Source organism: Rhinolophus hipposideros (genome assembly GCF_964194185.1).
Source record: "Rhinolophus hipposideros genome assembly, chromosome: 25".
Taxonomy (NCBI): domain Eukaryota; kingdom Metazoa; phylum Chordata; class Mammalia; order Chiroptera; family Rhinolophidae; genus Rhinolophus; species Rhinolophus hipposideros.
In genome coordinates this window covers 22,971,852-22,997,007 of record NC_138071.1, presented here as the reverse complement: position 1 = coordinate 22,997,007, position 25,156 = coordinate 22,971,852, and the positions used below count along the sequence as shown (strand labels likewise).

Here is a 25,156-nt window from a genome sequence, read left to right as displayed (position 1 = left end):
TTCCTGTCCTCCATCATTCTATGTCTGTCTGTCTGTATGTAGCTCTCCTAGTCTCCGGGGGCCAAGAACCTGGCTATGGCAGCAGATTTCAGGTCACAGTCCTAGGACGCATTGGTTTGATCCCTGTCCGTATAGTGTAAGAGGAGACATTGGTCAGAAAATGTGTGAGGGAGCTGGGGTGATGAGGGTTTCCCTAGGGGCCCATAGTACCACGTGGGGTCAGTACCACGTGGGGTTTACAGTCGTTATAAAAGGAAACTTTTTATCTTGTTTACATTTATTTAATTTACTTGGTCTTAACAATTAAGTTTAGGTTACTTATGAAAATTTCATCATACCAATTATTTTTCTTGCTGATAAATTTTGCAACAGAGATAACATGAACTTACTTGACTAATGGGCTTCTCTGGATGATGGAGAAGTGAGGCCACAGCACTGAGGGACGTGATGATGTTTGTGATCCATGTGTAATAATGCCCTACAGGTGCCCGAGATCCCCAGCTACCCCAGGGTCCCCAGGGCAGGGCAGTATTTTAACCCGAGAACCGTCCTGTAAAGAGCTGGCATCTCCCAGTCAGACTTTTTGGCATTACACAGTCTCCTTATTTAACTACTGACATTGAAGTCTTCGATGTGTACTTCTGGTTTCTGAACGTATCTTTCTGAATTGCTCTGTCTGCTTATTCTACTTCTGCACTTCCCTCTTCATTCTTTTGAACTTGACGTTGTTCATGACATTCCTCACTTGTAATTTCAGCTATGATTGTGATCACATGCTTTCTTCGTTTCCGTTCCACGTACTCAAGAACAATGTTTTCATTTCACCTTGCCCTGGGCAGAGTGGTCCTCCTTCATAAACATTCTCCCATGTTGTAGTTTTCTTTACACCTGCTCCTTTCCTTCCTTACTTGAATAATTTCCATCAGAGGGACATGTGAGCAGAGATTAATGAAGCAGTTAAGCAAAAGAATCTAGGAAGTGTCCCTGTGGGGAAATCCAGGAAGAGCTCTTTGCTGGGATTTAACTTTCTTGGCAGGCACAGCCCCAACCTTGAGGACATGCCTCCAGCACACTCCCAACAAAACTCCAAAAGGGCTGGATAGCAACGGGGTGCGAGAATATATCAAAGCACAGGTTGTTCTGTCCTAGGCCAGCAGGGACTGCAGCATGCAGAACCTTCGTGTATGGGACAGATCTTAGATCTATGCAGCTCATGGATAGTGCGGTGGCTAATTTTATGCGTCAGCTTGGCTAGACCACGGTACCTGGTTTTCATTAAAATACCCGTCTAGATGTCACCACAAAGATATTTTTAAATCAATAGACATTGAGTAAAGCTGATTAACCTGCAGTCAGTTGAAGGCTTTAAGAGAAAAAAAGACTGAAGTTCCCCAAGGAAGAGGAAATTCTGCCGTCAGAGTTCTGTCAGACTCCACCTCAGCTTCTCCTTTGGTCTCCAGTGCTGGCCTGCCCTGCAGATTTTGAACTTGCCAGCCTCCATCTTCTTCTCTCCTTTCCCATCCCCGCCCCTTCCCTTCCCCACCCTCTCTGTACACACACACACACATCTTTATTTTCTCTATAATAAGAAGCAAAACAGTAGATAAACCTATGTTTAGTAATTAACGTTTCATTATTTTATCTTATTTGGAAATGATGTAGACATTCAATGAATATCTGTCATTTAATTTAGCTAGGAAAAATTTAAAGTTTCAAGTTACCAAAGAGAGTTAGGAAACCATTTTTAAGTACACATATGATATGATTATTGCTAAAGAGTTCACCTAAAAGGAAACTTTCTTTTTTCCCCCTTTATAGTATTTTTTTTATTAGTTTCAGGTGTACAAAACAATGTAAAATCGTTAAACATTTATTATTTATACCCCTCACAAAGTAATAACCCGCCTCCACAATCGGCTACCTCTCTGACATCACATACAGTCGTTATAAAAGGAAACTTTTTATCTTGTTTACATTTATTTAATGTACTTGGTCTTAACAATTAAGTTTAGGTTACTTATGAAAATTTCATCATACCAATTATTTTTCTTGCTGATAAATTTTGCAACAGAGACAGCATGAACTTACTTGACTAATGAACCCAGGTAGAATAAAAATATTATTTAATACTGATGGCTATACAGACATATCTATTTAACCAAATCAAACTCAAACCAGCTTTAATATCAACTATTTTCCCAGATCACATGATTCTGAGAAGCATTTAGTTTAGTTTCCGTTATGTTTTTGAGAATTTTCTTTATAAGTACTTGCTGGTTTAAGTCAATTTAATAGAGCTTTTAAAAATAAATTAACAATACCATCCGGAAATATCACACAACACACATGAACACACAGACAGACACAAACAGAAACCTCCCTAGCCTTTATATAAAAATTACTGCTGTAGGATGGGTAAAATAATGTCAAAGAACAGTCGGATCCCAACTGTGTTTCTGGCAGATGGAATAAATTAAGGTTACTTGTATAGATGGCTAAAGCTTTTTTTAAATTTATATTTGTGGAGAAAACAATTACGATTTGTTTTTTTTTTCTTGGCTAGGGAACCTTGGAGGCAGAGTAGCAGTTAGTCTCTTTTTCCCTTCAGTCTTAGGAACTGCGGATGGTAAAGATAGCTGGGCTTTGAACTGCTCCTAGAGCTGCATTTCTGGTTTTCCAAATACGTTATTTGTAAGACAAGAACAATTGCTTTCAAATGTGGGCTGTAACTTAAGGAACATCATTGCTTGACCTACCTGCCTTATTACATAATCCCTAATTTACTTCTTTCCTTCTGGGTATATAGTTTTATTTTAGCTTAGGGGAGTAGCCTTGAAGAAAAAAAAAATCATTATCAGACTCTTGCATTTTCATTTTCCAGTTTTGCTAAATTTCTGATCAAAAAGTTATTAAATCCTTTCAAATAGATTGTCAGGTTTCAGCTGCTACAAACAGTAAATATTTCTCATGGTATTAAACAATTCCATGGACTCAAGAGGATACAAATGTCTTTACCTCTTAGAGTCTTTCCCTCTGATAGCCCAAAGAAAGAACTGGCAGCACTCAGGTTCCAGTTCCCTAGTGAGACACAAGATCTATTTTAATAATAAAATCATGTAAAAGAGATACAATCAATTAAAGTTGACATAACTTTTTTTTTTAACATAAAGCTTGCTTAAACATTCTACTTTTCATACCAAGTTTCCCCGAAAATAAGACTGGGTGTTATATTAATTTTTGCTCCAAAAGACGCATTAGGGCTTATATTCAGGGGACGTCATCCTGAAAAATCATGCTAGGGCTTATTTTTCTGTTAGGATTTATTCCTTACATTTCCATATTCTTATAATCTCATTGTTTCCCTAGTCACGGTTTCACCACTGGGTTTTGGTACCACAGTTCATGAATTCCCATGTGAAGGAGTCCTGGAAATTTCTCTTCGTATCCCCTGACCATTTTACCCATTCTTGAGTAAAAAGGCTTTGAGTTCACAGTGAGGGGTCAAACCAATGGACCCTGGTCCTGTTACGGATCTTTACCTTGATTTAACCAGCCTGACTATTGCCCCAGGTGATGACTGGTCAGGTTTCTCATTGTAATCTCTTTTTTCTAGTCTTTTAATTTCTCCACGCTGGGGGAAGAGCAGACTTGTTTGGAGCCTTTGAATGTTGGGGGCTCCACAGGGGTCAATTTGACTCATTCAGCCTTTGGTAGTGCTGTACTAAAACCTTTGTTAAACCCCATCAATGTCCTTTTTATTTATCTCATTTTTGAAACCCCATCAAGATTTCCCTGCTGGGACAAGTATGTTTTCTCTTCATTTCACCCTTATTAGTATTTCAAAATAGGTATTTCATTCTGTTTATTTGATTTGGAAGCCCTTGCTTTTTAAGTGCACTTTTAAATGATCTAATTGGAATATTTCTCATAATTGTTATTGTAATTTTAATTTCTTTGAGTGCTGGAGGCAGTTCGGTAGGATCCTAGCCATGAATGGAGTTTAACCCACATTTTTGTCTGGCCATATTTTGGAACTTCCAACCTGACAGTTACCACACCGAGTTCTTTGGACAGAAAAATGTTTAGCTTGTCTTTCAGTAAGATTTTGCCTTTTCCCCTTCTCCTTTTTCTTAAGAACAGGGCAATTATATTTCCAATGTCCCTTATTTTCACAGTATCTGAGGGAAGGGGTCTGAGTGGATTTTGACTTTTGTTCTAATTTCGGTCCCACCATTTTATTAAGGGATTCTTCATGACTGGCCCTTATAACAATATGAGAGCTCTGCAAAAATTTTTCTTTCTTTTCAATTTAGAAGTATTTCCGATTCAAAGGATCCATTGTCTGACTTTAACGAGTGGGATCTTAAATAGAGACTCAAACCAATAGGCCTTTTTATGGAAAGACATAGGGGCAACTTTCCAGGCTTAGACCATGAATGCAAAAGGCGTCCCTGGTGGGGGCACAGATGGTGAAGCTCTCATGATGCAAAAGAGTTTCACTCCTCACAATATTCTCAGACAGAAAGACAGGCACTCAAGAGACAAAACTCGTTTGGGAGCTTGGCATGGTGAGACACAGAGAGAGCTCAGAGCTGCAGTCTATTGCCAGGCCACGGTGCATGAAAAAGAGGCTCTATAATAAATCTGACTGAAAGTAGTCTTCCAGGGTGAGCTGATTATAAATTCCTAACTGGGCAGATGTGGTGGTTAATCACGCCCCAGAACTATAAAAAGCTTTATCTTTGCCTTAAGCAAGTCTGGTCTGTTGCATCTAGATTAATACACCTTTGAAATGCCAGATATAATCCTCTTTTTCACACCCTTCACAGGCCTGAAAAACCACCCTCAAAGGAGCACACGATCTTGTTAACTATCCTGTAATCCAATCATAGAGATTTCCTTCCTTGCTTTCCTCTACTTTCATGTAATCTTTCATACATTCCCTCCTTAATTCCAAATGTATAAAAAGAACTGCAAAATCGTCATTCACTGGACCAATTGAGATCTTGCTTCTTGGCATGTCGTCAGTTTTGGCTCAAACTCATAAAAATTCTTTACGGGTTTGGACATTCTTACGTTGAAACCGCCAAAGTGTGCTCCAATAAGTGTACCCTTTAGATGGTGGGGGCCAGGGAGAAAATATTCTCACTTGTCAAAAAAAAAAAGAAAGAAAGAAAGACAGAAAGTAAACCCAAGCTCTTGGTACATAGAATAGGACAAAAGAAACCCCTCATCCAGTAGGGTCAGCTTGGCGTTTCCTAGGGATTTTCCTTCTTATGATACACAACACAACAGACAGACACACAGAGAACAAAGATGTTCTCTAGGAGAAAATAGATCACTAAAACCGAGAGTTCTCTACCAAATGTGTAAAAACCACTAAATCCAATGAACTAGTTCCACAAATATTCTCTCCTGCCAATCTAATTTAAGAAAAGAAAGAAAGAAAAAAAGGACTCTCATCACTCTGCTTCCACCCAACTCTGCGTGTAGAGATCCAGGAGTCTACTTGGCGAGAATTCTTACCTTTGTCGGCTCATGCGAGAGGTCCCAGGATCTTTCTACTGCAGCAGCTGTGGCGCGAGCAGTGCTAAGCCAGTGAGGTGTCCTGCTCACAGCGCCAACTGTAGGGGAGGAAGAAACTTTCCTCTACCCTTAAGGTTCTTTCAGCTGATCTAATAATGAAATAGACATGAGACAGATTAACAAGAGAAAATAACCAAATTTAATGCATACATATCGTATGTACGGGAACTCCATGTACATAAGAGTCAGAGACGCCACATACATGAGAGGTTCAGTGACTTTCTGAGCTAAGGAGGAGGTAAGATGCCTTGAGGGCTTCAAAGGGTCATTGCAGAATGATAAGAGCAGATGTGTAGTAAATAGAAATTTGCCCTGCCCTATAGATAGGTCAAAAGAGGTGATCTCCGATACTTGCTTATTATGGGCAAGGCCCCTAATTCAAATTCCTCTAGATAGTTGGGGGTGGGATGGGGACAGGAGTTTCTCTTGAGCCCTCAGGGTCTCAGTTGCTTTTAGCTCAAAATAAAACACAGACCTCTGAGGCACATCTCGACGTGGCTCTTTCTGAAGCCCCACAATGGCATACCACCTTTATGTTTTGAGTTAACTGTGCCTTAGCTGAAAATTTTTCTGAGGGGGCTTTGAAAAGTGGTATATGAATGTATGTGTGTGTGCATGTTTGTGTGAGGATGTAGAGGGAATAGCATTTCCGACGATGGAGCATTGTTTGACATTTTGGGACCTGACACTTATAGGAGAGTTACTCACAGACCTCCCAATGAGCAATCTTCCCTAGCATTTATTCACATGAAAGGAGGAGAGCAGTGAAAAGGAATTGAGGAAAAAGAGAGAGGGTCAATTGCAAACATGGAAGAACCAGGAAACCCTTAACTGTCCTACCTTCCCAGCCAGCCCTGCCCAGAAGAATGGACTCTTCCATTAATCTTGTTCGAGGAACTAGCTCTCCACCTTTTGCAGGCACCTCATTTATTTTGTTCACATCCCTCAATCCCTCTTCCCTTCTAGAACCTGGCTTTTTCTAGACATCTTCTAGACAGCAACCTTGAAACAAAGGTTTAACTTTCTAGAAATCTTTGAAGAAGGCTGTTCTGTATCGTGTCTCTTATCCATTTCACCCTTGCCCAGCAACAAAGAGGCCAGAGAACCAGAAGGAGATATGAGGTTCTCTAGTTCTAGACTTCCCTTTATTGGGAGGCCTGAGAATTCCTTTCCTTTCATAGATTTACGCTGTTTACATTTCTAAAGGAGTTCTTCAAACTTCCTGTTCCAGAAATCTACTGGCCCTCTACAGTGGGAGCCCATCCTCGAGGCCTCTCATAGTTGCTGATGAGCTCATTGTATATGGAGCAATGTGAAAATAAGGGACAGAGGTGAGGACAGAGAGACATCACTGGGCAGGGCTGAAGAAGGAGGGACTTTGGCTCATTTGCCTCAAGGGAACTGAGTATCTGGGATTGGGGGAGGGGGTAATTTTTGACCCCGTTATTCAAACTCGGCAGAGAGAGGACTTTGGAGCAATAGAGACAGCTTCAGGTCCCTCCAGAATTAGAAAAAACAAGCTCCAGTTGCCTTTTCACAATAGGATAGAAGCCACCAGTGTGTTTCTGAGTTGGGAGTACGTGGGGAGATGAGGTCAAGCCCGTCTGGCTTTGGAATCAGAGCTTCAGCACCCAGTTGAATATAGCTACTGAAAAAGGATAAAGAAGAGAGGGCTTCCATTCCCAGATAAGAATTTTATCAGATAAGATTCTAAGCCAGAGGGTCATCTGAACACATATGAGGTGTGATCACAAAATACAGTGAACATTTAAATAAAAACAATTGATTACAGTAAAAGACATATTGCCATTAATCCCCCTCACTTCGAACACTTATCCCATCGTTCTTGCCACTTTCTGAAGCAGTTCTGGAAGTCCTCTTCTGTGAGTGTCTTTACTTCATCCTCTATTACGACAACGCTGTGTCACACATCGCTTCTGCTGCGGCAATTTCTCTCAAATCAAAACATGATGGTGTGCCCTCATCCACCTTATTCACCGGATCTGGCACCTTGCAACTTCTGGCTCTTTCCCAAAGTCAACATGACCGTGAAAGGAAACTGTTTTCAATTGATTCAGGACATCGAGGCAGCCGCAACAGCACAATTAAAGACACTCACAAAAGAGGACTTCCAGAACTGCTTCAGAAAGTGGCAAGAACGATGGGATAAGTGTGTTCAAAGCAAGAGGGAGTACTTTGAGGGGGGTTAATGGCAATATGTCTTTTATTATAATACATTTTTTAATGTAAACATTAAATGTATTTTTTGAGCACACTTTGTACACACACGGCCACCCACAATCATCCACATCACACCTACACATAGTCTCACACAGAGTCATATTCATGTACACAGAATCTCATACACACAGTCCCCTGCACACAACCACACACACAATCACATACATAGGTGCACATGCACACACATGGGATTGGGGCACTTTGGGAGAACGGAGGTTCCCTTCCTTGTATATGGGCACATATATTTCCCCCTTCTTCCGCCTCTCCCAACACCCCCCACCCCTGTTATTCCCCCTCACTCCGGTTGTTTTTCAGTCTAGTTGTGCAGGACACAGTTCTGGGGCCCATGCTGGTATTAGGAGCCTTGCGCTCCCCCTGGCTGAGGCAGTTGGTCGGGCGGGTCATCGGTCGGCCGCTCACAGCACCTCATGGCAGTACTTGCTGGCTGCCAGCCACTCACGCTGGCCACCGGCCACTCATGGTGGCACATGGTAGCCCGCAGCAGCACACAGCCGCCCATCGCAGCCAAGCTCCAGGGAGAGCTGTTATTCATATTCTTAGCTGTAGAGGGCGCAGCTCACTGGTCCATGTGGGAATCAAACTGGCGACCTCGGCGTTAGGAACACAGAGCCACCAGGCTAGCCTTTTTCTTTTAACTTTTATTTATTTTAAGTGTGTGTGTGTGTGTTTTAAACTTTTATTTATTTTAGGTGTGTTTTTCCAGGACGCATCAGCTCCAAGTCAAGTAGTTGTTCCAATCTACTGTGTTTCCCTGAAAATAAGACCTAGCCAGACAATTATCTGTAATGTGTCTTTTGGAGCAAAAATTAATATAAGGCCCGGTTTTATTTTACTATAATAAAAGACTGGGTATAATATAATATAATATAATATAATATAATATAATATAATGCCAGGTCTTACATTAATTTTTGCTCCAAACGATGATTGTCCGGCTAGGTCTTATTTTCGGGGAAACAGGATAGCTGTGGAGGGTGCATTTCACAGTGGCCCAAGTGGGGATCGAACTGGCAACCTTGTTGTTAAGAGCGCCGCTCTCTAACCAACTGAGCTAACCAGCCGCCCCCAAGCTTGGTATTTTCATATGGTTATGTCTCTGTCTCACAAACCCCCATGAGATACTTATTATTAAACCAGTGTTATAAGTTAATTTTCCCAAGATGACAGAGGTAGGAAGTAGCCAGACTCAATTAATATCTAGGACTCTCTAATAGCAAAAGCCATCCTCTTCTCATTACATTGTGGTGCCTCTCACATTTTAAAATTACAGTCCAGAGGGTAAGGGAGGTGAGGGGAGGGAGATGAGGGTAAGGGGGATCAAATATATGGTGATGGAAGGAGAACTGACTCTGAGTGGTGAACACACAATGGGATTTATAGATGATGTAATACAGAATTGTACACCTGAAATTATGTAATTTCATTAACAATTGTCACCCCAATAAATTTTTTAAAAAATTAAAAAAAAAAAAACCTCTACTGAACAAACAAACAAAAAAAATTACAGTCCAGTCTTTGTGGCCAACCTCTGCTTCTAGAATTGGGGACCAGTGTCTCCCCTGGCAGTTCAGCGAAGCACAGGAGGCTGAGCATTGCCCTGTGCGGTTTCTGAAGGGATAGAAGGAAGTGGAGGTTTGTGAGTTCCTCAGGCCAATTGGCAGGGCTTCCCAACACGTCCTCTTAACCTTTCAAGAAGTGCTACAGACAGACTGTTTCTATAGGAAAAGTCAACAGGATCTGCTCAGTGGCACATGCCATGAATGTGTCCGGACAGGAGACAGGCTGTTCTTTCTGGTTTTACAGACTAAATGATGTCCTTGTTTCAGAGGTCAACTTAATCCACCAGACTTCTCTTGCTTACCATTTCACCCAGTTCAGTCATGTGAGACAATTGTCGTTGCTGAATATCCATTTACCCGCCTGGCATTGCCCTGGTCTTAGCTCCCACCCTCTCACTCCAACCCTGTTTTCTGCCTTGTGGTGTCTGCAGGGATTGGACTGCAGACACTTTCTCTGGTCGGGTCTTTGGGATTGTGGTTCTGTTGGAGAGTGGTTGGTGATAGAATCCCACAGCTTAGCCCATCTGGGCTGTACACACAGAGAGCTTACCCATACTTTCCCTATAAATGTCTGCCTCCTAGCCCTGGACACATTTTGAGAGAGTTTAGAAAAACAATTGGTACGAGAGCTATGGCATTTCTGCCCACTTTCTTCACTCCATCTCTTTGGGGATGACCAACTCATCCTGGTTTGCCCAGAATTTTCTCAGTTTTAATACTGAAAGTCTTGTGTTCTGGTAAACCCCTCAGTCCCGGGCATACCTGGGCAAACATTGTTCCCTCTCTTGCAGCTTCAAGCTTAGTCTGTCCTTCAGGTCGCAGGATAATTTCCAGGGGCCTTCTTGGGCTAGGAGTGGGGTGCTGCCAGGGAAATACTGAAATGATCCACTCCAGAATTGCTCTCTTCCTTTGGGATACAATCCTTTAAATCTCTGTTGGAATCTTTGCTCTTGTGGACTTTCAGCTCAAGATGGCAAAATTGGTCCACTGGTGTGCTTTCCTTCTCTCTATGAAATAAATGAATAGAACAAGAAACAGACAAGCAAAAGCAACCACAGCAAACCCATAACAAAAGGAGAAGGATCACTTTATTATCAGGCCCATCTCTTTTTTTCTGTTTCTTTTTTCCCCAACCCCATGAATAAAGACTTTAAAAATGATTATTTATGGACATCTCTATGTATACTTCCCTTTGCTTCTAGTATCACTTTGGTGCTGAGAGATCTGTCCAGCTCTGACTTCATTCCTGAGTTTCTGACCCACAATCGATTGCTTGTCATTCATTTCTATCTGGATGTGCCATTAACACCGTGACTCAGTGTACCCAAAATTTGTTTGACTCAAATAATCTCTTCCTCCAGGAACCACCACCATTCCCCCAATCCACCAGGTGTGAAAAGTAGAGCCTCTTCTTTAGAAAGATGGATCAGTTAGCCATCAAGTCACTTAGAGGTCTTCCTCCAGTCCTTCCCCACCCACCCTTCCTCCTTTCTTTCTTGACCATATTAGTTCACATCCTCCAAACCTTACTAGAATAGCTTCCAACTGCTGTCTCTATATTCTGTTTCTTCCAGTTCAAATAATCTTGAAAACTATTGCTAAATTAATCTTTATAAAGGGATGCTCTTATTTGGGCTACTCTATTGCTCAAAAATATACACAGTTCTCTTACCTACTGAGATAAGTAAAAGTTCTTCTACCAGGCATCCAAGGCATCAACATGCACTGGCAGATTCACCTACGACTCTCCTCTACTTCCTCACCATAGTGCGCTTTTCATTGATCCCTAAAGATGCCCTGCTAGTAGAGCTTTGCTCATCCTTCCGACCCTCCACAATGCCTTTGCACAGTCGTCTTTCCACCTGCATGTCCCCTGGATTCCTGGAGGTATGGCTCACCTACCCTCTTCTGTAGGAAGTATGTTTTAGTCCTTGCACACTGATGTGACAATACATATTTTAAATGCTCAGTATTTGGAGTGTACCTTTCTTAGGGAACCTACTTTGCTTTCCCTTACATTGTCGTTATCTGCCTACTTGTGTTCACGTTCTAGTGAAATACTAAGCTTGAGGAGGATGAACGTACGCAGCATCTTGCCGTGTTTTGCATATCACAGGTATGCAGTAAGCGTTTGGTCTGTTGACTATGGAAGGATGGGTAGCACTCAGACAGGGGGAGGGAACAGAAAGGATCTAGGTAGCAAGACGCTTAAAGATTGACCAAAGGGGTGGGGACAGAAAAAAAGATAACTTGAATATAGTGAGAAGACCAATGTGGCTGAGCAAAGGATTCCTGAATAAAAACATCAAGAGACAAATGTTAAAAAAGTAAATCAGAGTCAGATTGTAAAAGGCTGATTTGGGCTTACGCCAGTCATTTAAGATTGCAACAGTCTACCATGATGTGTTGCTGGACATTTCATTTCAACTCTGACAGTTTCCTCTTTGAAATGAGCCCAAACTGGGTTTCTCAGGTCAATATAGTAAGTGAGGAATAGACTGTCGTTGGATGTTGTTATTCTACTGTGATCTATTGTTTTGTACTCTATCATTTGCTAGAAAAATATGTAGTTGTCTGCCCTTTCCTTGACCTTGGATTCTGTGGTCAGGAACTAATGATTGACTAAGTTGCTGGAGCTCAATACTGATCGCTGGTGCTGATGCTTACAAACACCCTGTACCTCAGTAGCATGAGAGTCAAGCACATTTAGAAGAGTCTTCTGAAAGGTAATATAACTAAACAAACGTTTTAAAAAATCAAAGTGAAATATAACACGTTGAAACAAACCAAATAACACTGAGATGCCTGTAGTGAAAAACTGTAGGCCACCACCCATTTCCCTCCCATATATCCAGTCCTATTTCACAGAGCTAGCCACTTTTAACTTTTTGGTAACTATTTCCACACCTATTAATGATAAACTTATACTGCTATTGGTTAACTTATTAATCTTAGACATTTTATATTCACTTTCTGTTATGATAACTATGGATTTACCTCTTTTAGACCCCACCTCTCCCTCTCAGCCTCCCTCAAATTCTTACTATTTTAATGAAATCCGTGATCAGTGATTATATCATCATTATTAGGAAAACTTCATTCATTGTGGAGTTAAGTATGATATTATTCTTTTTCTGGTTTACAGGCTGCATTTTGTAAAATGAGAGCAGTATTTTTTCCATTTGTGTGAACTGCTCTAGACCTATTTTTAATTCTTATCATATATCTTTACATGCCATATAGCCCATGGAAACGTTTTGTTTTCTTTTGTTTTGTTTATTTTTTTCTGGAGAGAATGCCATCCTGGAATCCTGCATCTTCCTGCTTCCTGCTGAACTGGCTACTCTATCCAAATAGTGAATCTTGAGTTGATGGGGGTAATTAAATGCAAGAACAATTTTCAAGATTAATGAATAGAAAGCAAAGTAATTGATGAGGTGGATATGACTAAGTAAAATAAATAGTCATAATGAAAAAGAATTCAAACTACACTTATCAGAATCTGAGCTTAGAGATTCATGTTATACTTTGAGTTCCTTGAGGTCCAGGCCTGTGCTGTATTCTTTCTATCTCCAGTTTCTGGCATAGAGTAGAGCTCAAAATTCTTTATAACATACACAAATACGATTCAGAGATCTGAGAGAACAAACGAAGCTCTGACCGACATAGAAGGCACAACTCCTGACACTTAGCACTAGTTGGACCACCTGTGAGAATCGTGCTGAATTCTGAGCCCTGATTCTGTCTCCCTCCAGTTCAGATCTCAGGATAAACTGTGTGCAACCAGTGGTAGAAGGTGGGAAGTAGGAGACACAGAGAGGGTCCTAACTGCAGGTAGCCTGTCCCAAACTACACCACTTACCCAGGTTCTGGGGAAAAAGAAAGGCTACCTGAGGATATTGTCCAAGGTCAATTCCGGAATTACCCTGGGCATGGTTCTACTATAGCTGTAACCCTGCAGGCATAGGCAGGCAGGTAATATCCAGTCAGGTGAACTCCCATGATCTCCAGGAGACCTTGGAGAGGGGTGAAAGGAGAGGGCAGCATTCTTGTGCTCACTGCAGCAACTACCAGTCCTTGGAAGCAGAGGAATGAATGAGATGACCTCTGGCAAGTAGAGCATATGAGGAGCAGGCTGAAGGGGAGAGATGTACTGACTTAGGATTCTCTGCCCTCTGTGATGGCCACTGTTTCTATAGTAGCACTGATGAGAGCTTGAGAAAAAACTTTCTCATTGTCAAAATGTTTGAACTCTGATTCCTGCCTTTACTGTGAAGGTTCACCTTCGAGCTTCCCGTATGCCAGGAAGGGAGCTCCCCCATCCCCCTAGGTAGAGAACAGCATGGGGGCTGGTCAGCTCATCTCCTAAGGGAAGTACACTTCCTTCTCCTTGGGAAAGGCACCACGTCCCGGGATGTGCAGGGTGATATCCAAGGAGGTGAGAAAGGAGGAGTAGTAGGAAACTCTAGCTGCTCACCATATTCCCGTCTGAAACCATTTATGGAAGTGTTGATAAGAGCCATTGGGCGGGGGTGGGGAATGATGTCCAAGTCCATGTGACCTCATGTATTAGCGGGTCTGGGGTGCCTGCTTGTGTGTCTGCATTGGTGTATCTAAAACACATGGGTCTGTAAGTTTCAGGACAGGCATGCTGAGCATGTCCCCACACCGTTTATCCTCTGCTCTGCCTCATTTCCATATCATGGCCCTTCAAGTCCAAGTGCAGAATAAATATCCGGCTGCTGGCCCATGCCAAACAAATCCTTGGGCTAAATCACTTATGACACTGGGCGCGTCCCACAGTGTTGTTTTTGGATGATTCAGGACATACGACTCTTCAGGACAGAAAACTAACCTTGTGACTTACAGTCATGGAATTGCCGGGACAGGACTGAGTCACCCCACCAGCTATCACAACGGAAGGAGCTGTTTCTCTAAACTTTTGAGGGGGACATCCTGAGAAACACACCCCTCCTAGTATTTTTTCCAACCAGGCAAATGATCCAGGTGGAAAGATGACTACCTGTCTCTCTAATCTAATGACCACATTGGGGCTGGAACAGAGTGAGATAGGAAGAGGCCCCTCAGTGAGCATTGAGGGAACTGGCTCTGAACCAGAGAGGGAGAAATAGTGATACAAGTGGAGGTGAGGTGGCGAGGAGGAAGAGTGCTTTCGGTTAAGGTCAGCTGCACTGGGATCACTGCATAAGCCATAGAGCCAGTGTCACCACCGGTTCATGGAATCCAGAAAGTCCAGTGAGAATTTAGCCTATCATAGACCATCCTACTTTCTCCATTGGCTCATTCTCTATTCTATAAGCTGGAATGTTTGTTTCTGAAGGGAGGATGTAGGTATGAGGGGATCAGCTGTGTCCTTCCTTGGAGGCAGTACTGCCTGTTTGCGGCACTGTGCGCCTATGTCATAGAGGATCCGCTGAGTGTTGTCAGAGAGGATCTGGGTGTGTGGTGACGCTGATGACCAAAGCTGGAAGGACTACGTTAGTGGCTGGCTCAGGAAGCCAAGCATGTCTTCTCCCACAATGCACTAGGAACGGCAAGTCTCCACATTTCCTGATGTGTGCGCATGATAAACTCAGCCTTACCCCAAACCAGCTAATTATCATATATTAGAATTTCTGGGATGGTCTAAATACATCTTAGGAGTGGTTGTGATATGCAGCCAAGGTTCCAAAACACCAAAATTATGGAACCCCTCAGTCTGGAAACATCTACCCAGAATATTCAACTAGGTACCCAGGTATTGAAAGGGAAATAGAGGGGAGACTGTGTCTCCTTTGTCCATATGACATGCTGGGTTTATTGCTCACCATGTGACACTTTATAATGTTTGGTGGAGACATCTGAACACTGAGCTGGGCCAATCAGGAATTTGAAGGGAGACATAAAAGCAAAGGTGGATGGATGCCTGACCTGAACGTTCAGGATAAGTTGGGGATGATGGTCATTGAGTCTATGGTAAATAGATCAATCTACAGATTTATCAGGTAGGAGAGACTCAAAGGAAGTTGATCAGGAGAGCGAAGAGGATGAAACAGCAGCTGGAGAAGCTAAAAAGTGACATGGGGGACGGGGCAGGGGAAGATGGCCAGTCCTCAGAGATATCTTGTTTCCTTCCCTTGCTGAGGTCTTACCCAACATTGCACTGCAACCAGAAGAACCCTTACTAGACCTCTGATTGCAAACTGTAAGTGAGATGTTTCTCATGCTGTTTCCTCTTGGGTCTTCAAGCCTGGCACATACCTGTCTCCCCATCTGGAACGCACTTCCTTTTCCTCTTTCTTACTCAAACTTCTACTTCTTAAAAAACAGTTTGACTCTTTCTTCTACTTGGCCCCCCAGAACAAGCTACAACCCATTCTCTGTTCACTCTTTACTCACTCTTTGCTCATACTTCTATTTATTCCTTTCCATGTTAGATGGTATTTTTCTGTTCACTTATCTCCTCTACTCAATTTTGAGCTCCTTGAGGATAGATTTATGTCTGATTTATGTTTTTCACTAATATCTAGTGTAACTTTGGGCACATAATGGTTGCTGAATAGAAGCTTGTTATTTGAATACATTCTTAAAGATCAGTTGGGCCTGAGGTTGTTGAATTTTCTGTTTTCCCATATACTCAGAAAAGGGTTGATAAATATAAAATCTTTCCAGATTTGGGTCTTAAGCTTGCAAGTAATTTCCCCAGGTAATGTCTTATTAAAAATATCTACTAAAAACCCTTAGTAGAAAATTCTCCTCTTTTGTCTTGAAACATAATGCTTTTATAAAGAGTTTAAAAGAGAACTAAGACATAAGAATAATAAGATTAGTATATTAAACCAAACTCCTTTTGTTATTTAATGACAGTATGCCTTTACAAATAATAAAAATGAACCAGTTAGCGTAACTACCCAAAACATGAGATTTTGAAATGAGAATTTAACTCTTACTATAGTGACACAGCTGTTTTTAGGAACTATGACTTCAATTGCATCAGCAGTTGTGTAAATACTTGATACCTGGAGTCACAATGGGACTATTTTGCATTCCTGTCTGAGCCGCTGATGTGATACCTTTGACTAAATCTGGAAGTCCATGGGCATCATATAAACTTCATATTATAGAGGGATTTTTTTTTGGGGGGGGCTACCACCCTTGATTCATGACTGGATGACTTCAAGAGAGAGTAATGGGTCCTGTGTTACAATCCATTATTGGCTATTCAGATAACCAGTATTGAGCCAAATGGAATCAATACATTGAAAGTAGGTGTGTTTTTTATTTAAAGCTTTTTCCTTATTAACAAAGTATGTCCTTTATCCTCATTCCTCGCTCTATTCTCCTCGTCTTCCCTATCAGCAAGCAGTCACTGATCTGTTCAGTGTCTATCTTCTGTATACCCTTGTGTGTCCTTGCAAAACATATAGTGATGTTTTGTAGAGATGCTTTTATTTTATTTATTCTTTTAAATTATTGAGACAATAATATTCATCTGACTTTGTATGAAACAGTACAGAAAGATCCCATGTACCTGTAACCCAATTTTCCCCAGTGATAACATCTTGAAAAGGTAGTACAATATTACATTTCAAGACTGTTATATAAATGGAATCATATAACATGGCCCCTCCAGATGCATAATTTTATTTGGGGAGAGCAGCAAAAAGAGGAGAAAGTTGATGAGAAATTTAGTCTATAATCTGTGGTACCTGTGGCAGTGTTTCGGCTTCACTTCTTTATTATGACATCTTCCAAGTTGCTTTCCTACTTTAACCTTAAGTGATTCTTGCTTTGGCTAGGTGAAATAGCAAAGGATTATGAAATAAATTAGCAAAGAATGAGAAATAATAGACAGTCCAAATTTTATGAAAGGAAAACATTTACTTTAAAAAAAAATGTGTGTGTGTGTGTGTGTGTGTGTGTGTGTGTGTGTGTGTGTGTGTTTAAATTTATACCACACCTCCCCAGAGAAGAATGGGGTAAAGTTTCCCAAAATGTCTTAGGGCTAAATAAATGCAAAACTGAATTGAAACATAGTCTTCTATTTTTTAATACAACAATTATAATTAAACAAATACAAAGAACAATAAATTTAACTTAGAAAAAAAAGTTCTGTGTTGAAAGTTGATGCTTTGGAAAAAGTGGATTAATAAATAGAGAAATGAGGACACAGATGAAACTTTCTGGTCGTCTGCAAGGATCTTCCATGTGTGGTCAAGGGCCGATCCCTCGGGTTCTTTGTCATTCCCAATTTGATTAAAAAATCTATGAGTTTCCAAAATGGTGACTGTCATTTTCTTTGGGTAAATGGATAGGTGATGATTTTCATTTCTATCTTCAGGTAATAAGAAAAAGCACAAGTTATTTCTAAACTAAGTTGTTTTTCTTACCACTGCTCTTACACATCTTGGCCTCAGTGTGGGTCTATTGTTTTAGAACAATAGAAAGGAAGTAGAGAGAAGTTTCTATCTCAGAATTTTGGGGCAAAAGAAGACCTAAATGTGAGTGACAAAGAATGCCTAAGGACTGTAAGAGGTGAAAGAGAAGGGGGGGAGGTGGGAGGCAATGGTTTATGCCTACCGTGTTTCCCCGAAAATAAGACCTAGCTGCACCATCAGCTCCAATGCATCATTTATTTATTTATTTATTTATTTATTTTTTAGGCAAAATGCCATTTTTATGGAAAGAAACATAAGAACATATTTTTTTGATGCAGATAAAACAATTAATCTGCCTATTATATAACACGGTCAAATCGTGGCTGTGGATAATTTACAATGAAAACAATTCAATACATAAATTTTGTTCGAAAATTTTTATCTATTATTAACTGCATTTTTCTTAAATCTAGCATGCTGTGGTTTTTCACTATTTTACTTGAGTTTATACTAACATTGTAGACTGTTAGAGATAACAAAATAAAAATTAAAAAAAAGACTACTAACTTTTCTCTCATGATTGAGTAATTTACAATTTGAATATTAATAGTAACCAGAATTATGAAAATAACAACCAGAAAGAATAGCCAGACTGTCAGCCCTCAAAATTATTTCATGAGAAAGTAGGCACTTCCAATGCATCTTTTAGAGCAAAAATAAATATAAGACCCGGTATATATTATATTTATATTATATTATATTATACCCAGTATTATATAAGATTTATATAAAACCCAGTCTTATATTAAAATAAGAACGGGTCTTATATTAATTTTTGCTCCAAAAGTCACATTAGAGCTGATGGTCCGGCAAGGTCTTCTTTTTGGGGAAACAAGGTAGTTCCTCTGCGGAGGGACAAAGTAGGTGCCTGGAAGGATGTTTCTCACATAATTCTTGACTTTAGCTCCTACATGAGGACAGGTGGATGTTTTAGGGAGGGGTAGAAATTAACATGCTCTTTATGTTTATAAGACATTTGTGACTTTTGTTCACTATTGGAGTCGTTTTATCCTGTAACTTGTACTTTAATTGACTGGACCTAAGTTTCCTGAACCAAAGTTGCTATTGCCTTAAATTCTTGAACTTTCCATTAATTTTGAAGTGTATTTCCTAAGTAATGTAAAATTCTTTACCAGATAGCTACAGCCAGACACACATAATTTTTTTTTAAATTAAATTTATTGGGGTGACAATTGTTAGTAAATTTACATAGGTTTCAGGTGTACAATTCTGTATTACATTGTCTATAAATCCCATTGTGTGTTCACCACCCAGAGTCAGTTCTCCTTCCATCACCATATATTTGATCCCCTTTACCCTCATCACCCACCCCCCACCCCCTTACCCTCTGGTAACCACTAAATTATTGTCTGTGTCTATGAGTTTTTCTTTCTCATTTGTTTGTCTTGTTCTTTTTGGTTTATGTACCACATATCAGTGAAATCATAGGGTTCTCTGCTTTTTCTGTCTGACTTATTTCACTTAGCATTATTCTCTCGAGATCCATCCATGTGGTCACAAATGCTCCTATATCATCTTTCCTTAACGCCGAATAGTATTCCATTGTGTATATGTACCACAACTTCTTTATCCATTCATCTATCGAAGGACATTTTGGTTGTTTCCATGTCTTGGCCACCGTAAACAAAGCTGCAATGAACATTGGAGTACACGTGTCTCTATAGAGAAATGCTTTTATATTTTTGGGGTAGATACCCAGGAGAGCGATTGCTGAGTCATATGGTAATTCTATTCGTAATTTCTTGAGGAACCTCCACACTGCCTTCCATAGCGGCTGCACCAGTCTGCATTCCCACCAACAGTGTATGAGAGTTCCTTTTTCTCCACAGCCTCTCCAACACTTGTTACTATTTGTTTTGTTGATGAAAGCCATTCTGACTGGGGTGAGGTGATATCTCATTGTGGTTTTCATTTGCATTTCTCTGATGATTAGCGATGTTGAGCATTTTTTCATGTGTCTATTTGCCATTTGTATATCCTCTTTGGAGAAATGTCTCCTCAGGTCCTCCAGACACACATAATTTTGCTGTACTAAGTGTTTAGCACCGTTTTGGGAAAGCACAGCTCCTCCATGGCATCTCACTGTCAGGATGTGAGATCCATGGAGGCAATGATGTTCCTCCATTAGAAACAGTACCACGGGCTGTTACCTAAGAGCTGAGTGAGGAGCTGCAAACACCTGCCTCTTCAGGAGGTTCTGTGGGTTGCTCGGAATGAAGAAAATTCTTAATGAGTATTTTATTCTCATTGCAGGGTAATTTAATTTCCTGGGTATCTGTCAGCAACAGTATACCAGCTCCTTTATCAATTCTCACCAGTTTGTATTTTCCTGCTAATTGTATTGTCTTCTTTCCTCCCGACCCCTATAATGTGCTTCTAACTCTTGGGTAACCTAAGTCCCTGAGTGCTACATGGAAGATCAAAATGAAATGTCGTTCGCAGTGGGAATTTTTATGATAGTGGAAAGAGACTGGCAAGGTTTTTTACGTGTAGGATGTGAGGTGAGGGAGGATGTTGTGAGGCAGCATTTCTAGGAGGAGGAAATGACTAAGCAGCAGTTCCAAGGAGAGAGAACCTAGCATGATAAAAGGGGTAAAATGATTTGCTTGATTAGGATCTGAGAGTCTGATGGTATGTGGAGCGGGAGCATGGAGGAGGGATCCTCTTGGATCAGGGGTGATAAGGAGGCAGCTATAACGGAACTTCTGCCAGAGTGAGGGTTGTGAATTTGACCAGAGGATTCATAAGGAACCCGAATCAGTTTGGAGCTGGTGAAGCTGAGGCTAAGCTAAGGTTAGGGTACGTGGAGGAAGGACAACTGACGGCCCAGCCTTGGGCTCAAACCCACCATTGTGGGTGAAGGATCCGGCGCTTCAGTCATGCTTGTCTCACAGAAGCATGACATATTTCCTTTAAGTTCTGCCTTCAGAGTTCTTTCTTCCAGAACTTAGACACATGTTCGTGGGAGTCTATGTTTGAGACAGATGCACTGTGCTTCCCCCCCCCCCAAAAAAAAAAATTCTTATGTAAATGTATTATGCAAACCGAAGCTCACCAAGCTTGGGAGATTTGCATCACAGATATACAGGAACATACTCTGTAAACCAGATTTTCTAATGGGAAGATCCTGTAGGACTGGCGCTGTGGGTAACGGGGTGGGAGGAAGGATGAGGGAAGGCATTCCTTGGAAATCTAGGGATGGTTTGGAAAAGGTTTGGGAAGATGGCAGGAGCAGGAACAGCTCTGGTGTCTGATTTCTTTTACCAGATTGAATCTGGGCTGTGCTGGGAACAGCAAAACAGGGCAAAGGGTACATGCAAACTGCCTCTTATTTTTGAAGCTAGCTCCGTTCATATGCATGTCTAAGGGAGAAGTCCAGGTTGGAATTTGCTGTGTGGATAGTCACGGTGTATGGGCTCCCCCATCTAACCACAGCTGTGAAGAAAGGGGGTGAAGGGGGGGAAATGTCCCAGGGCACACAACCTAGAGGTGTGAGTGTTGTGTTATTTATTACCAGGTAGCTTGATCTCCAATAAATCTATCTTTCTTCCTTCCTTCCTTCCTTCCTTCCTTCCTTCCTTCCTTCCTTCCTTCCTTCCTTCCTTCCTTCCTTCCTTCCTTCCTTCCTCTTTCTTTCAAACTACCACAGGGCATGTTCCTATTTGTGGGCCTCTCCAAAAAGTAGGCAGATACTTTTGATTCTACAGTTAAGGCCAGTGGGGAAAACAGTTTTTCATCCTGAGAACTTTCTCTCCTTCACCTCCCAATGGACTAATTACTTACCCTCCTTGTAAACTTTGTAAAAAACTGAAGAACTAAATGGGAAGCAATTATCTCCTTCTGATATGCAAACACTTTCCTTCAGCTTCTCCTCCTAAAATAATCAGCACACAGATCTACTCAGATTTTCCCCCTGAGAGACTCCTTCCTGCTACACTCATTTCTGCACATTCCCTTCTTACAAAATTAAAAATAATCAACAGCCTAGAGCAATCCATTGCCTGTTTTTCATAGTGTTCTCTCTGGCGTGGAACCTGACTGGTTTGGGGAGGTATTGCTCGCCTTGGGCCTCTACAGTAATCACCCCATCACAACCAGCATCACCCAGCCATGATATTCTCAAAAAACTTGTCTGTGTTCCCTTGCTACTCAATGGGTGGTCACTGGAATCTCCTGAGAGCTTGTTAGAAATGCAGACTCTCAGATGGGCACTAGACTTATGGGGGAATCACTTCATAAATTATATAAATGTCTAACCGCTGCACTATATGCCTGAAACTAATATAAAATAATATTGAATGTCAACTATAAAAAAATAGTCACGGGGATATAAAATACAGCATAGGGAATATAGTCAATAATATAACAACTGTGTACAGTGCCATGTGGGTAGTAGACTTACTGGGGTTGTCGCTTTGTGAGGTATATAAATGTGTAATCACTATGTTGTTTTGTGCACCCAATTTATTGGGGTGATATTGGTTAGTAAAATTATATAGGTTTCAAGTGTCCAGTTCTGTAATACATTATCTATCTATTGCATTGTGTGTCTATATAGAGCAGATAATTTTTGACAAAGGAGCCAAAGACATACAATTGAAAAAAGAAAACCTCTTTAATAAATGGTGCCGGGAAAATTGGAAAACCATGTACAAAAGAATGAAATTAGACTGCTCTCTGTCACCATATATCAACATTAACTCAAAATGGACCAAAGTCCTAAACATAACACCTGAAACAATAAATTGCATAGAAAAAAGCGTAAGTACTAAACTTATGGATCTTGGGTTCCGAGAGGATTTTATAAATTTGCCCTCAAAGGCAAGGGAAGTAAAAGCAAAAATAAATGAATGGGACTGTATCCAACTAAAAAGCCTCTGTACAGCAAAAGTAACCATCAACAAAACAAAGAGGCAACCAACCACATGGGAGAAGAGATTTGCAAACAACGCCTCCGATAAGGGGCTCATATCCAAAACATATAAAGCAGAATTATTTTGAATAAGGTGGTGAGCGGAGAATAATTAAAGAAAATAAACCAATTGGTGCAACAGCCACAGAAGTACCAGTCATTGCTCTGATGTGTATTGGGAGGAGACCAGATTTTCGACCAGAAGCTGAAAATAGGAACCTAAAGGGACCCTCTGTGTTGGGTGAGAAGCATCTCAGCAGGAAAGAAACAAACTTTTCAGAAAGTCAGAGAGGGGCACCTGGATTAGGAAAGGGGTTAGCCTTGGGTGACACCAGAAGTCCATAGTGACAACTATGGACCCCTAAGTGAGCCAGGTCTCCAAAGCTAGACACCGTATCCGCCAATGAGCCCACAGTTCCCTGCTTTGTTTATTTCCACACAGTAGACTTTTAAAAAGCTTGACATTTGTGGTAAATTAGTAGCTTTTGCTGTCTTAAAGTAAGTGGGGCTGGGAGAACTTTCTTGATGAGTGAAGTGATGGCACTGTATTGGGAAATGCAGTTTGGTAAATTAAAAGTGTATTTGCAGAAAGAATTTGGTAGAATATTTTAATTTGGGGCTGTTTTGGAAAATCCAGGAGAGGTGAAAGCGAAGAGAATACCACGATTCTGAGGCTTTTCAAAATTTCAGTTGGGTGAGGGAAAGGAAGTGGAGTTGATATTTTATCCCAGAAGGAATATGGGACCCAGCAAGCTTTCAGAAATAAATGCACGCACATGCGCGTGTACACACACACACACACACCCGGCTGGGAATCTCCTGACCAGAGATCAGGATGCTGTACCTTGAATGGAAACCCCATGTTCTTTTATGGAAAGCCCCCCTCCTGGTTCCCCAGACTGGTGTTCTTGTAGCTGATAGTGAGTATGGGAAGCACCTGCATGGCAGCCTGTGAGAGCTTTGGGCCAGACAGGGTAGCACCGAGGACACACTGTGGTTGTCACTCAGAGGAAAACCCTAAAGGAACTTGACAGTGGCCTTCCCAGCCAGCCGGTGCTCTGCCTGCTCACAGCACTACTCGGCTGAGTCTTGCCGGGTCCCTTGGGCTTGTGGTCATGCCTCGTGGAGGCCTTTCAGCCTCTGCACCTGTCCCTGTAGCACTGCCTTGGATGTCTCATTGCTGAGGGTAAGGATAAGGGGTTGGGACGGGGGTGAGGACGGATGTCACCAAGGCGACGGTCTTGTTGAGGTCCATAGAGTGTGCTTTGCCGGGCCTGACATAGAGGAAGATGGTACTGCCATAGCCAGTGAGCAGCAGGGTGAGGTGACACCCACATGTGGAGAAAGCCTTCCGGTGGCCGCTGGCAGAAGGGATCCGCAGCAGGGCGCTCACAATGTAGCCGTAGGAGATGAGCATCACCAGGAAGGAGCTGAGGACAAAGGCCAGCGCCATCACAAAGTCCCTGAATTCCAGCAGGCTGGTGTTGGAGCAGGACAGCTGCAGCAGCGGTGTGTTGTCACAGAGGAAGTGGCTAATGACATTGCTGTGGCAATAACTGAGACGGGCCCGGGAGAGGACCGTGGGTACCATGGCGAGGAACGGGCTTGCCCAGGCGGCCCCTGCCAGCCGGACGCACACAGCCCAGCTCATCAGCGTGCGGTAGCTCAGTGAGTGGCAGATGGCCACAAAGCGGTCGAGGGCCATGTCTGACAGGATGAGGAAGGCGGTGGAACCCAGCGAGAAGTAGAAGTAGAACTAGAACTAGGCCATGCAGCCAGTGAAGGAAATGACTCTGTGGGGGGCCAGCAGGTCCGAGAGCATCCTGGGCACTGCGGTCATGGTCAGCAAGACCTCCAGCAGGGAGAAGTTGCCCAGGAAGAAGTACATGGGTGTATGGCGGTGGGTGTCGGCTATGACCGCAATGATGATGACGCCGTTCCCCGTGAAGGTGAGGAGATAAAGCGTGAGGAAGGGCCCATAGAGCAGAGCCTGCAGCTCACCCAAAGAGAAGAAGCCCAAGAGGACGAATTCGGAAGGGTGGCTCAGATTGGCCATAATCCAGAGGCTGGGTCCCTGCGTGGAAAGGAAACGAGAGAGATGGAGAGGATATACGTACAAGGTTGGACAATTAAGTTCGTGAACTTACTTGTCCGACCTTTTCATATATGTATGTATATATATATGGGAGAGAGAGAATCATTGACTGTGAAACAGAGACAGAGAGAATAGGACAAGAAAGGCCAAGTTGGTAATAAACAGAAGGACACAGAGAGAAATAAAGAAATATAACAACATGGGAATGTGAAAATCACAGATAGAGTTAGGGAGTCATAGAAGTAAAATCATGGAAATTCATTGATCAGAAGAGAAAAAATAA

At 41.8% G+C, this 25,156-nt stretch overlaps 1 protein-coding gene across 1 annotated transcript; it reads right to left on the bottom strand.

Annotated features, from left to right (window-relative positions):
• Nucleotides 1–23,891: 23,891 nt before the first annotated feature.
• OR6V1 (olfactory receptor family 6 subfamily V member 1) lies at nt 23,892–24,867 on the bottom strand (the record flags this gene model as incomplete). The annotated part of the gene is given in 4 exon segments (XM_081038514.1): nt 23,892–23,982; nt 23,984–24,534; nt 24,536–24,544; nt 24,547–24,867. Coding segments are annotated over 4 exon segments (939 nt in total). The 5' UTR covers nt 24,835–24,867.
• Nucleotides 24,868–25,156: the final 289 nt, after the last annotated feature.